The 13,557-nt window shown below is 38.7% G+C and overlaps 1 protein-coding gene across 1 annotated transcript in view; it reads left to right on the forward strand.

Moving 5' to 3' along the window:
- Positions 1-13,035, forward strand: part of CEP162 (centrosomal protein 162) — an 89,983-nt gene extending 76,948 nt beyond the window's left edge. Inside the window, exon 27 of the mRNA XM_058566688.1 lies at positions 11,524-13,035. Within this exon, the coding sequence (XP_058422671.1) occupies positions 11,524-11,733 (210 nt within the window). The 3' untranslated portion in view covers positions 11,734-13,035. The remainder of the gene's footprint in view (positions 1-11,523) is intronic.
- The last annotated feature ends 522 nt before the right edge of the window (positions 13,036-13,557 follow it).

Genomic DNA, 13,557 nt, shown 5'->3' on the forward strand with positions numbered 1-13,557 from the left:
AGACTTTAAATCTCAAATACTTGAAGATTGAAGTCTTATATCTGGAAAATAGAGAAACAACTTGTATTGTGTTCTTAATTATTGATGGGCGCCTAAAAAGTTATGCATTTTACTCTGGGAACAGGGCTCTGGGAATAATGTTCCATATTCAAGTCATTTCAATAATTGTTTTTAAGAAATAGATATATATTAAAATGTGATCATTTAAAATATTGTATGCCTAGCACTAGTAACATCATAATTACTGAACTTAATTACAAACAGATAAATTAATAGAAATTAAAAATGGGAGAAGTAAGGGCATGATGTGTTTTTAGGCACTTGCCTTGGTGCTGATATTTAGCTTTGCTTGCACAGTGTATTAGTCTGCTGGGCTGCCACAACAAAAATATCATAGACTGGGTGGCTTAAAAAGCAGAAATTTACTTTCTCAGAGTTCTGGAAGCCAGAAGTCCAGGTACCAGCTGATTTGGTTTCTGGTGAGAGCTCTCTTACTGGTTTGCAGACGGCCTTTCCTTGGTGTATGTGCTTCAGGGTGAGGCAGGGAGCGTAGAGAGAAAGAGAGCTCTGTGATGTCTCTTCTTATAAGGACACTAATCCAATCTGATTGGAGCCCCACCCTTATGACCTCATTAGCCTGAATTAGTTCCTTACTCCAAATACAGCCACACTGTGGGTTAGGGCTTCAACGTATGAATGGGGGCATGGGGAAACACTCAAAAATTCAGTCTAAAACAGTGTACATTTATATATTCTTTGAAAAAAATACCACATACATGCAGAGCTTTATGGTTGGCCTGGTACCACGGAGATAGCCTAACTCCCTTTAATCATGTCAAGATTTATCATCATAGGAACTAAGCAATGTGAAATGGAGGACAAACAGATTGATGTAATTGATTTCTCATTCTTACTCTGAGGCTTTAATTTGTGGACTTCTCTTAAAAACACAGTGTATATCAAGAAACTATCAGCCATAGTAGATTAAGGCGTCATTTCACCGCAGCCTACCCATATGTGCCATTTTATAATGCCTGTTCTAAAAAATGGTTGTAAGTTGTTGATAAATATGTTTAACATTAGCTTCCTTACTTGTTATACACACATGCTGTGTGATTAATAAATTGTATATGTATATTTGTTGAAAAACTATATGTATTAATATGGTTTATAAAGTTAGACTTTTATTTGCGTAAGCAAAACTGTAATAGTACTTTAGGACATCTTTGGTTTATAGAGATGATGGATTTCAGTTTCATATACAGTATGGTAATATGCTCAATTGGGATGTCATCAAGATGGTGACATAGGTAGTTTCCAACTTCAGTCCCCCTCAAAAAAAGACCAGTTTGCAACTATCTGTAGACACGGCACAATTATGAAAATCCCGGAACAAAAGGGTGAGGCAGAAGCACCTCCTTGGACAACAGAGACTGAAAAAGAGTGCATTAGAAGCATAAGAGGAACTGCCACACTCCGGTGGCATCGCTCCTCCCCCAGGCTGAAACAGCACCACACCAAGAGGCTCCCTGAGGCCTACCCTTTCTCCAGTGGGAAAGAGCCCAGCATGGACATGCAGCTACCCTACCATGTGGATCACTTCCTGGGAGGCCCACTCGGGTCTCACCTCATGGGGATTTCAAGGGGAATCTGTGGGCTTGACCACTGGAGATCAGATTGTGACAGAGAAGAGGGATAGGACTTACAGCAACCAGCACTTGAATGTTGGCAGACTGAATTCCTCCTTGAAGCAGTGCCCAAGTAGAGATACCAACCAGCAGCTGTGCCCATCTGCAGAACCAAGACAATGGCCCTGTCTGGCCAGGGAACTCAGTGCACAGTTCTACCTGATTCAGGACCCCAAACAACGAACTGGCCTTAGAGCCTGTTCTGCCACACTGCTTGGCCAGGGAAGCTAATTTGTAGCCCCACCTACTGCTGAAAACAGCTACCAGCCCCACCCCACCAGGAAACCGAACCAGGGTGTGTGGGAAGCTGCGTAGCCCATTGTACAGCCCCATTTACAGGACCACTTGAGCAGAAAACACAGCCACCAGCTATGCCTGTCTACAGGGCTAAGCCACTGACTTAGTGGCCCTATCTGTCCAGGTAACTTGGTCCACAGTTCTGCCTGATTCAGGTTCCAAAACAAAGAGCTGTGCTGGCCTTGGGGCCTGTTCTGCTGCCCTGCCAGGGAAAGGAAGCTAATTCATAACCCCATCGACTGCTGAGTATAGTACCCAGTCCAGCCTAACTCGAAAGCCTAACTAGAGAATCCAGGCAACTGTGGAGTCCATCTTATAGCTGCAGTTGGGCAGGGAAGCCACCAGTCCTATCCAACTGTTCCCAGCCAGCAGCACCCCCACCCTGACCCCAGAGCTCAGGCAGTGACCTCACCCAAAGAAGAGACCCTGATAGTAAGCCCCATCTGCCAGGGACACTACCAGCCGACCTGTCCAGAACCACAAGCTGAGCTGACTGGCACAGGACTGTCTGCCAAAGCAAACCTATAAAGTTTGGAAGAGGAGACCACTTACTCAAATGCACGGATACCAACAGAAAAATCAAGGATCATGAAAAATCTGGTAAAAAATGACACCACCAAAGGAAACTAATAAAGCTCCAATGGTTGCTCCCAATGAAATGGAGTTCTGTGAACTGTCTGAAAAGAATTCAGAGTAATCCTCTTAAAGAAGTTTAATGAACTACAAGAACACACAGAAAGACAGTTAAACAAAATTAGGAAAACAATGCATAAGCATAACGAAAAGTTCAACAAAGTAATAGAAACCATTAAAAAATCCTAGAGTTGAAAAATACAATGACAGAACTGAAGAATTCAATAGAGAGCTTCAGTAGCAGACTCAACCATGTAGAAAAAAGAAACAGCAACCTGGAAGATAGGACATTTGAAATGATCCAGTCAGAGGAGCAAAAAGAAAAAGAAATGAAGAAGTAAAGAAATCCTTGAGAACTTATGGGACAGCATCAGATGAAACAGTATCCACATTTGCAAGTCCCAGAAGGAGAAGAGAAAGAAAAGGGGACAGAAAGTATATTTAAAGCAATAATGGCTGAAACTTCCCAAACCTGGGGAGAGAAATGGACATCCAGATTCATAAAGCCTAACAGATTGAGCCTGAAAAGAGCTACACTGACACACATTATAATTAAGTTGTCAAAAGTCAACTTTTTGGTTCCAGTTTAAGATGGCAAATAGGAAGATCCTGAACTCATCTCTTCCCATGACCACACTATATCTACAGCTACATATGGAACAATTACCTCTGGGAAAAAAACCCAAAAACTAGATGAGCAACTCCTACACACCAGGTGATTGAGAAAAAACCCACACTGAAGCTGGTAGAAGAGGTTAAGACACAAGCTCGTCATAAACCCCACCCCCAGCACTGCAGTCCACAATCAGAAGGAAACTCAAAGGCCCCAAACAAGTTTCTCCCTGAGGAGTGAAGGGTTTGAACCCCACATTGGACACCCCAACATTAAGACCTGCACCTGAGAGATGAGCCCCAAAACATCTAGCTTTGAAAGCCAATGGGGCTTGCATCCAGGAGACCCACAGGCTATAGTGAACTGAGAAACAGTTCTTAAAGGGCTCACACACAGCAGACTCTGCCAGCCAAAGGTGCAGTGCAGAGGCAGCTCACTGAAAAGTGCCTAGACTTTCCGTGATAGAGGCATATTTGTTTATGTTAAAGCATCTACCTGAGGGACAGGCATCTAATTTAACACACATCTAGGAGCCTACTGAAGTACTCTCCAGGGACAGAGGCCGGCAGGAGCCATCTTTGTTCTCACCCTCTACCTCGCTCCAGGTCACTGGTATCTCCTAGAAAAGAGCTTGTCACCTCATCTGGCACTCCAATTTTTGTGGTTGATGCCCACGGGACACCTCTAGGTTGCCTGACTCTGGTGGCCCGCAGGGCTTATTCTTTTGGTCCCACAGAACTGTATATATTTGCATATTTGAAAAACTGCTGCCAGAGGGTCTGGCTTCCACTCAACCTGAATCTAGGTGCTGACTGAGACCCTCCCCTCTGGGACACTGACTGGTCTTACATACCATCAACTTCTGGGAGCCACTAAAAATAAAATATGCTGCTTGGACAATCACAGAGGTTTGAGAGATTAAACGTAGGGCAGTGTCAAATGATAAGGTTCATCTCCTATACAAGGCCACTCCTTCAAGACTGGGAGAGGAGGATGTTTTATCTAATGCATAGAAGCCAACAGAGTCAAGCAAATAAAGAAACAAAGAAATATAGTCCAAAAAAAAGAACAAGATATTAACCTCAGAAAAAGAGCTTAATGAAACAGAGATAAGTGATGTACCTGATAAAGAGTTCAAAAGATAAAGAGTTTTAACGATCATAAAGATGCTCACTGAGCTCAGGAGAAGAATGGATGAACAAAGAACAACAAAGAGATAGACAATTATAAGAAAGTACCAAATAGAAGTCACAGAACTGAAGTTTGTAATAACTGAACTGAAAAATGCAGCAAAGGAGTTCAACAGCAGACTAGATGAAGCAGAAGAAAGGATCAGTGAACTCAAAGGCAAGGGAGTGGAACTCACAGCAGCAAAAAGAAAAAAAGAATTAAAAAAGGAAGATAGCTTAAGGGATTTATGGAACACCATCAGAAGAACCAAATTTCGCATTACAGGGGTCCTAGAAGGAGAAGACAGAAAGAAAGGGGCAGAAAACTTCCCTAACCTGAGGAAGGAAATAGCATTCAGATTCAGGAAGCCCAGAGAGTTCCAAATAAGATGAAACCAAAGAGACCTACACCAAGACACAGACACAATTATCAAAAGTCAGACACAAGGAGAGAATCTTAAAACCAGCAAAATTTTGTTACATACAAGGAAACCCCTATAAGACTATAAGCAGATTTTTCAGCAGGAACTTTGCAGGCCAGAAGGGAGTGGCACGATATATTCAAAGTGCTGAAAGAAAGAATATTCTACCCAGCAAAATTGTCATTCAGGATTGAAGGAGAGATGAAGAGTTTTCCAGAGAAGCAAAACCTAAAGAAGTGCATAACCTAGACTGGCCTTGCAAGAAATGTTCATGGGATATCTTTAAGCCAAGACAAAAGGGCGCTAATTAGTAACAGGTCAGCATATGAAAGTATAAATCTTGCTGGTAAAGGTAAATATATAGTAATATTCAGAATGATTTAATGTTGTAAGGGTTGTGAGTTAATCACTTATAAAGCTAATAGGAAGGTTAAATGACAAAAGCAGTCAAAATAACTACAACTGTAATAACTAAGTTTTAAAGGATACACAACATAGAAAGATATAAATTGTGACATAAAAAACAAAACGGGGGAATAAAAATGTAGAGCTTTAGAATACATTCAAACTTTTAACATAAACTGTTATAAATATGTCTTTTGTGTAAGCCTCACAGTAACATGAAGCAAAAACTTATAGAAGATACACAAAGGATAAAGAGAAAGGAATCTAAGCATACCACTAAGGAAATCATCAAATGACAAAGGAAGAGAGCCAGAGAAGAAGAAAAGAACAGAGAAACTATAAAACAGTTAACAAAATTGCGATAAGTACATACTTATAAATAATCACTTTAAAGGTAAATGGTCAAATTCTCCAATCAAAAGACATAGAGTGGGGCCAGCCCAGTGGCATAGTGGTTGGGTTGACACGCTCCACTTTGGCAGCCCGGGGTTTGCGAGTTTGGATCCTGGGTACAGACCTATGTGCTGCTCCTCAGGCCATGCTGTGGCAGGCGTCTCACATATAAAGTAGAGGAAGGTGGGCACAGCTGTTAGCTCAGAGCCAATCTTCCTCAGCAAAAAGAGGAAAATGGGCAACAGATGTTAGCTCAGCGCTAATCTTCCTCACCAAAAAAAAAAAAAAGAGAGATACAGTGGCTGAATGGATTTAAAAAACAGGACCCACCTGTATGCTCCCTACAAGAGACTCACTTCATATGTAAGGACACACATGCAGTGAAAGTGAAGGGATGAATAAAGATCTTTCATGCAAATGGAAATCAAAAAAAAAGATGGGGTAGCTATACTTACATCATGCAAAACAGACTTTAAAAAAAGGACTGTAGGGACCAGCCCAGTGGCATAGTGGTTAATTTTGTGTGCTCCGCTTCGGCGGCCCAGGGTTCACAGGTTTGGATCCTGGGCACAGATCTATGCGCCTCTCATCAAGCCATGCTGTGGCGGCGTCCCATATAAAGTAGAGGAAGATGGGCATGGGTGTTAGCCCAGGGCCAATCTTCCTCAGCAAAAAGAGGAGGATTGGCAACGGATGTTAGCTCAGGGCAAATCTTCCTCACCAAACAAAAAAAAAGACTGTAATCAGTCAGGACCACATTTGTTTCAGGGACTATGCAAATGAGGTCTTTGCTCAGTTTTGGCTACCTTTGTCACGTCGGTGGCTACCACTGTCACTGATGCTGCTGTAGAATGAGTCACAGCTGGGGGTTATGGGCAGGAGCTCTGGGGTCAGACAAAAGGGCATTATATAACGATAAAGGGCTCAATCCAGCAAGAGGATATAATATTTGTAAATATTTATGCATCCAACATAGGAGCATCTAAATTTATTAAGCAAATATTAACAGACCTAGGGGAGAAATTGACAGCAATGCAATATTAGTACGGAACTTGAATACCCTACTTATATCAATGGATAGATCATCCAGACAGAAAATCGATAAGGAAACATCAGCCTTAAACAACACATTAGAACAGATGGGCTTAATAGATTTATACAGAACCATTCCACCCAAAAGCAGCAGAATACACATTCTCCTCAAGTGTACATGGAACGTTCTCCAGGAGAGATCATATGTTAGGCCACGAAACATGTCTCACTAAATTTAACAAGATTGCAATCTGATATATCAAGCATCTTTTCCAACCACAGTGGCATAAAATGAAATCAGTTACGAGAAGCAAAGTGGAAGATTCACAGATGTGTGGAGATCAAACAGCATGCTGCTGAACAGCCAGTGTGTCAACAGAGAAATCAAGGGAATCAAAACATACCTTGAGACAGACGAAAGTGGAAATACAATGTACCAGAATTTATGGGTGTAGCAAAAGCAGCTCTAAGTGGGACGTTTTATAGCTACCTTAAGAAACAAGAAAAATCTCAAATAAACAACCTAACTTTACACCTCAAGGAACAAGAAAAAGAAGAACAAACAAAGCCCAAAGTTAGTAGAAGGAAGGAGATAATAAAGATATACATTATTTCCACTCTGATCAGAGTGGAAATAAATGAAATAGAGACTAAAATGACAAAAGAAAAGATCAATGAAACTAAAAGCTGGTTCTTTGAAAAGATAAATAAAATTGACAAACCTTTACCTAAACTCACCAAGAAAAAAAGAGAGAGGGCTCAAATAAGTAAAATCAGAAACGAAAGAGGAGACATTACAACTGATACCACAGAAATACAAAGGATCATAAGACACCACTATGAACAATTACACACCAACAAATGAGACAACCTAGAGGAAATGGATAAATTCCTAGAAACTTACAACCTTCCAAGACTGAATCATGAAGACATAGAAAATCTGAATAGACCAATTATTAGTAAGGAGATTAAATTAGTAATCAAAAACCTCCTAACAAACAAAAGTCCAGAACCAGACAGATTCACTGGTGAATTCTACCATTCAAAGAATTAACACCAATTCTTCTCAAACTCTTCCAAAATTAGAAGAGGAGGAAACACTTTCAAACTTATTTTATGAGACCAGCATTACCCTGATACCAAAACCAGATAAGGACCCCACAAGAAAAGAAAATTACAGGTCAATATCCCAGATGAACATAGATGCAAAAATCCTCAACAGAATGTTAGGAAACCAAATTCAACAATATATTATAAGTATTATACACCATGATCAAGTGGGATTTGTTCCAGGGATACAAGGATGGTTCAACATCTGCAAATCAATCAACATGATATACAACATTAATAAAATGTAAGATAAAAATCATAAGATCTCAATAGATGCAGAAAAAGCATTTGACAAAATTCCACATCCATTTATGATTAAAAGCTCTCAACAAAGTGGGTATAGAGGGAATATACCTCAACATAGTAAAGGCCATATATGACAAGCCCACAGCTAACATCATGCTCAGCAGTGAAAAGCTGAAAATTTTTCCTCTAAGATCAGTAACAAGACAAGGATACCCATTTTCGCCACGTTTATTCAATATAGTATTGGTAGTCCTGGCCAGAGCAATTAGGTAAGAAAAAGAAATAAAAGGCATCGAAATTGAAAAAGAAGTAAAACTGTCACTGTTTTCAGATGACATATTATATATAGAAAACCCTAAAGACCACCAAAACACTGTTAGAATTAATTAATAAATTCAGTAAAGTTGCAAGATACAAAAATCACCAAACAAAAGTGTGTTATGTTTCTATACAGTAATAATGAAGTATCAGAAAGAGACATTGAGAAAACTATCATATTTACAGTTGCATCAAAAAGAATAAAATACCTGGGAATAAATTTTAACAATATTAATTCCTCCAATCCAGGAACATAGGATACCTTTTCATTTATTTGTGCTTTCAAATTTTTTCATCAATATCTTATAGTTTTCAGTATACAGATCTTTCACCTTCTTGGTTAAATTTATGCCTAAGTATTTTATTTTATTGTTTTTGATGCTATTGTAAATGGGATTGTTTTCATATGAAACCACAAAAGACTCTAAATAGCCAAAGTAGTCCTGAATAAGAAAAGCAAAGTTGGAGGCATCACACTTCCTAATTTCAAACTACGTTACAAAGTTGCATTACTCAAAACAGTATGGTACTCACGTTAAAATCAGACACATAGACCAATGGAACAGAATCAAGAGCCCAGAAATAAACCCATGCATATACAGTCAACTAATATTTGATAAGGGAGCCAAGATTACTAAATGAAGAAAAGACAGTCTCTTCAATAAATGGTGCTGGGAAAATTGGATATTCACATGCAAAAGAATGAAACTAGACCCTGTCTTACATCCCTCAAAAATTAACTCTAAATGGATTAAAGACTTAAAAGTAAGACCGAAACCATAAAATTCCTAGAAGAAGTGATAGGGAAAAAATTTCGTCATAATGGGTCTTGTCAATGACTTTTTGGATATGTCACCTAAAGTACAAGCAACAAAATAAAAATAAACAAGTGGGACTACATTAAACTGAAAAGCTTCTACACAACCAAAGAAACCATCAACAAAATGAAAAGGCAACTTATGAAATGGTAGAAAATATTTGGAAACCACACATCTAATAGGAGATTATTATCCAAAATATATAAGGAACTCATACAACTCAATAGCAAAAAATAATAATCCAACTAAAAAACAGGCAAAGGACTTGAATAAACATTTTTTCAAAGATATTTAAATGGCCAACAGCTACGTGGAAAGGTGCTGAACATCACTAATCATTGGGGCAATGCAAATCAAAACCACAATGAGACATCACCTCACACCTGTTAGGATGTTTCTTATCAAAAAGACAAGAAATAACAAGTGCTGGTGAGGATGTGGAGAAAAGGGAACCCTTGTGCACTGTTGGTGGGAGTGTAAATTGGTGCAGTCACTATGGAAAACAGTATAGAAGTTCCTCAAAAAATTAAAAATAGAACTACCATATGATCCATCAGTTCTACTTCTGGGTATATATCTGCAGGAAACAAAATCACTATCCCAAAGAGATATCTGCACCCCTGTGTTCATTGCAGCATTATTTACAATAGCCAAGACATGGAAACAATGTAAATGTCCACTGATGGATGAATGGATAAAGAAAATATGGTGTGTATACACACACACACACACACACACACACACACACACACACCATATATATACATGGAATAGTAGTCAGCCATTTAAAAAAAAAGAAATCTTGCTATTTGGGACAACATGGATAGGGCTTGAGGGCATTTTGCTAAGTGAAGTCAGTCAAACAGAGAAAGACAAATGCTGTATGATCTCATTTATACGTGAAATCTAAATAAACCAAATTTATAGAAACAGAAATATTAGTGGTTGCCAGAGGCAGGGGTGGGTGTGGGGGAACTGAGTGAAGGTGGTCAAAAGATACAAACTTTTCCAGTATACGATAAATAAGTTCTGGGGATGTAATGTACAGCATGATGACTATAGTTAACGATACTCTTTTGTATATTTGAAAGTTACTAAGAAAGTTGATCTTAAGTTTTCATCACAAGGAAAAAAGTTTGAATCTATATGAGGTGATGGTTGTTAACGAAACTTACTGTGGTAATTGTTTCACGGTATATGCATATATCAACTCATTACATTGTATGACTTACACAATGTTACATGTCAATTATATCTCAGTAAAACTGGGGAAAAATTTAAATGACAATTTAAATAGATAATAGACATCCAAAATCTTCAAAGTATAACGTTTAAAGCTTAGAATTGAACATTCATACAGCATTTTGTACTCCCCTTAACTCCAGCACTTCTTCATACAATATTTCTGAATTGCCTTTTTTAAATTTTGGAATTATGAAGTTATTTTATAGCCAGGCAGAATTATAGGTAAAAATTATCTTGGAGAGGTTCAGCATGTTTAATATTTAGAAACATTATTGGTTTTGTTGCCTTAACTAGTTTTTGTATGTCTAGTTTTCTGTGACTAACGGTTCCCTTAGGGTATTTTGAAATTATAAGAACTGTATTGTAAGTTACTCAACAGGATACCCTCGTTTCACAGTTGAAGAAGTTGATTCACATAAGCAAGGCAGTGTAGTGTGGTAGTTAGAGCCGGGACTCGGAGGCCAGGCTTCCTGGGTGTGAATCCTGACTCTGCCTCCAACGGGTTGTGTGTGAACCTTGGACAAATTATTTTTTGACTTATCTGTGCCTCCATTTCTCTACCTGTTAAACGGGGATAAATTTATAGAATCTGCTCCTAGTGTGTTGGCAAGATTAAATGAGTTAACATATGTAAAACGCTTACAGTCAAGCCTGGCACACGATGGACGCTTTGTGTGTGTGCTTTTATCATCACCATTTCTACTGCTGCAATATGCAGTTCATTAATGAGATGTGTTGTACATTAAAACTGTCTTGATTGCGTCTCGATTGCTGTTCTTAAGAAGAACGGCATTTTGGGGATGTTTGGATTCGTACCAAGGTATTAGAAATTTCTGATGCTTTAAATGGTACTATTTTTTTATTCACAGCTTTAAAAAAGACTGTAAAACTCCCTAACCCCCAACAGAATTAGACGCTAGATTTACTGCCTCTTACCCTCTTCACCTGCAAGCCTGTGTACTGATACAGTGGAGCCTGTTAGGTAAGGCTCCCACTCTGTCTCCCTCCCCTCTGACATACGGGTCACCGGTTTACCATAGTCGGCATTGTCCCACTGTAGTTCTTTGAGATTGTTAAATGTTCTTCACCCCCACTATGAACCGTAACAGTAAAGTGGAATTTTTTTATTTGCAGATAATACAGCAAACACGCCAAGTAGTAGAAACTGAGCAAAACAAAGAAATTGAGAAATGGAAAAGACTCGCACAGTTGAAGAATCGCGAGCTGGACAAGTTCCGCACAGAGTTAGACTCGATATTAGATGTTCTCCGAGAGCTGCACCGGCGGGGGGTGGTCGTGCCCGTTGCTCTTGCAGATGAAGTGCACGCACCAGAGCATTACTAGAAACTCGGATTTCATCTGACCTCACCAAAAGGCCTGACGGTGGATGGGATTGGGCCGCTGTCAGAGGAAGCTTTTGAAAACAAGTGTTCCAGTATGCTGCCAGAAAGCAGACAACACAAAAGACACATTTCAAAATAAATTGCCCTTAACCAATACAGAAAAAAAGTCATTATGGTGCATCTGACTGAAAATCATTAGCCAGTCACATTTTAAGTAATTTATGGACAGGTTCCTTTATGTCAGATGATTCTAGAACTAGTGAGATTTATTGTAAAAGGTCTCATTTATATGCTAGATACAGAAAGAAAAGAAAATTCCACATACTCTGCCATTATTGACGAAGTGTTCATTCTTAATTCTTGGTGCCAGAAAAACAGCTGCTCTTTCTCACAGAAACACAGAGGAATGTGAGCACAGTGGCCTGGACAGCCACCTGAGTCCTAGAGCTTCCACCAGAGTTTAGCCGGGAATTGTAACTTCTGTACAAGTAGATATTGAACTCTCTCGTGTTCTCCCCGATTTCCACTCCTACCTCTAGCTGCTTCATTTCTGCACCTGATATAAGGTACAAAATACATTTCATAAGTAATAGGGGAATTTGATTTATTCATTGTCTTAATCTAATAACATTCTTACTTTCTCTGTTTAAAAAGTGTAGTATATGTTCATTAGAAAAAATTCAAAGCATGCATAAAAGTAGCCAGATTGTTATTTTATTTTACAATTCCCATTTCCAAAAGCAGATGATGAGTGTATAAGACACTTCTAAGTTGAAGCTATAGCCATTTTGTTTTCAAATGTTCTAGCCTAGTGCTGTCCAATAATAATATAGTGTGAGCGACATGTAATTTTTAATTTTCTAGTAGCCACATTTAAAAAGATAAAAAGGAGATGAAATTAATTTTGGTACTTTATGTAATCTAATGTATCTAAAATATAAAGATTGAGTTTTTACATTCTTTTTTTCATACTAAGCCCTCAAAATCTGATGTATTTTATATTTACAGCACATCTCAATTTGAACTAGCCACGTTCCAAGTGCTTAATAACCATACACCAGTAAGTGCAATTCTAGAATAGTAATTGCAGAGTGAGTTTATAAAGGACAGGTGAAATAGATCTTGGTGAAATTATGGGTAGCAAATGTGAAATGTGGAAATTGTTAAATATAAGGAATGCAATTAAAGTCTTAACTTCCAACATTTTTTAATGTGCTTTTCCTAAGAGAGTAGAAAAAGCATTAATTATAGTTTGCTATGTTTTATATGAAAGAATTTTAAAGTATAATGTAAACTATTTTGGTTATTATTTGAGTGTGCTTTTGTGTATTTTTTATCTGCAAACCTATTAACTTATAGCTACACCCATCCCTCCCTTTGTCCTTTTGCCTGACTCTCTATCCATGGGCCGTTCATCCCAATCACAAACATGGCTGATTCTGAAACACAAGAAGTGCAAGTATCAAATAGATTATTACAGCAAAAGTGCATCCTATTTTGATGAGGATTCTGTATTCTATTTTGGAATAAGCTGCACACGGCAGGTCTTCAGTTCTCTTTACAGATTAAAGATCCATAAGTTCCATCAGAACTCTTGGTTACAACTAAAAGCCTCAGGACCCATACCCCATTCCTCAGTCATTGCCCTAAGGGTCCAGGATGAGAACACAGAAGATGGACATAAATAGGCTGTCATGAATAGGAAGGCTTTTATGAAGATTGAAGTTCCAGAAATTACCAATCCTCTCCCACCAAGTCCATCCTCTTCACAATGTCATAAGGCAACTGCATCCACAGGACTTCCCTTCAGGAACCTTATCAGGAT

This window comes from Diceros bicornis, chromosome 23 (genome assembly GCF_020826845.1).
Source record: "Diceros bicornis minor isolate mBicDic1 chromosome 23, mDicBic1.mat.cur, whole genome shotgun sequence".
Classification (NCBI taxonomy): domain Eukaryota; kingdom Metazoa; phylum Chordata; class Mammalia; order Perissodactyla; family Rhinocerotidae; genus Diceros; species Diceros bicornis.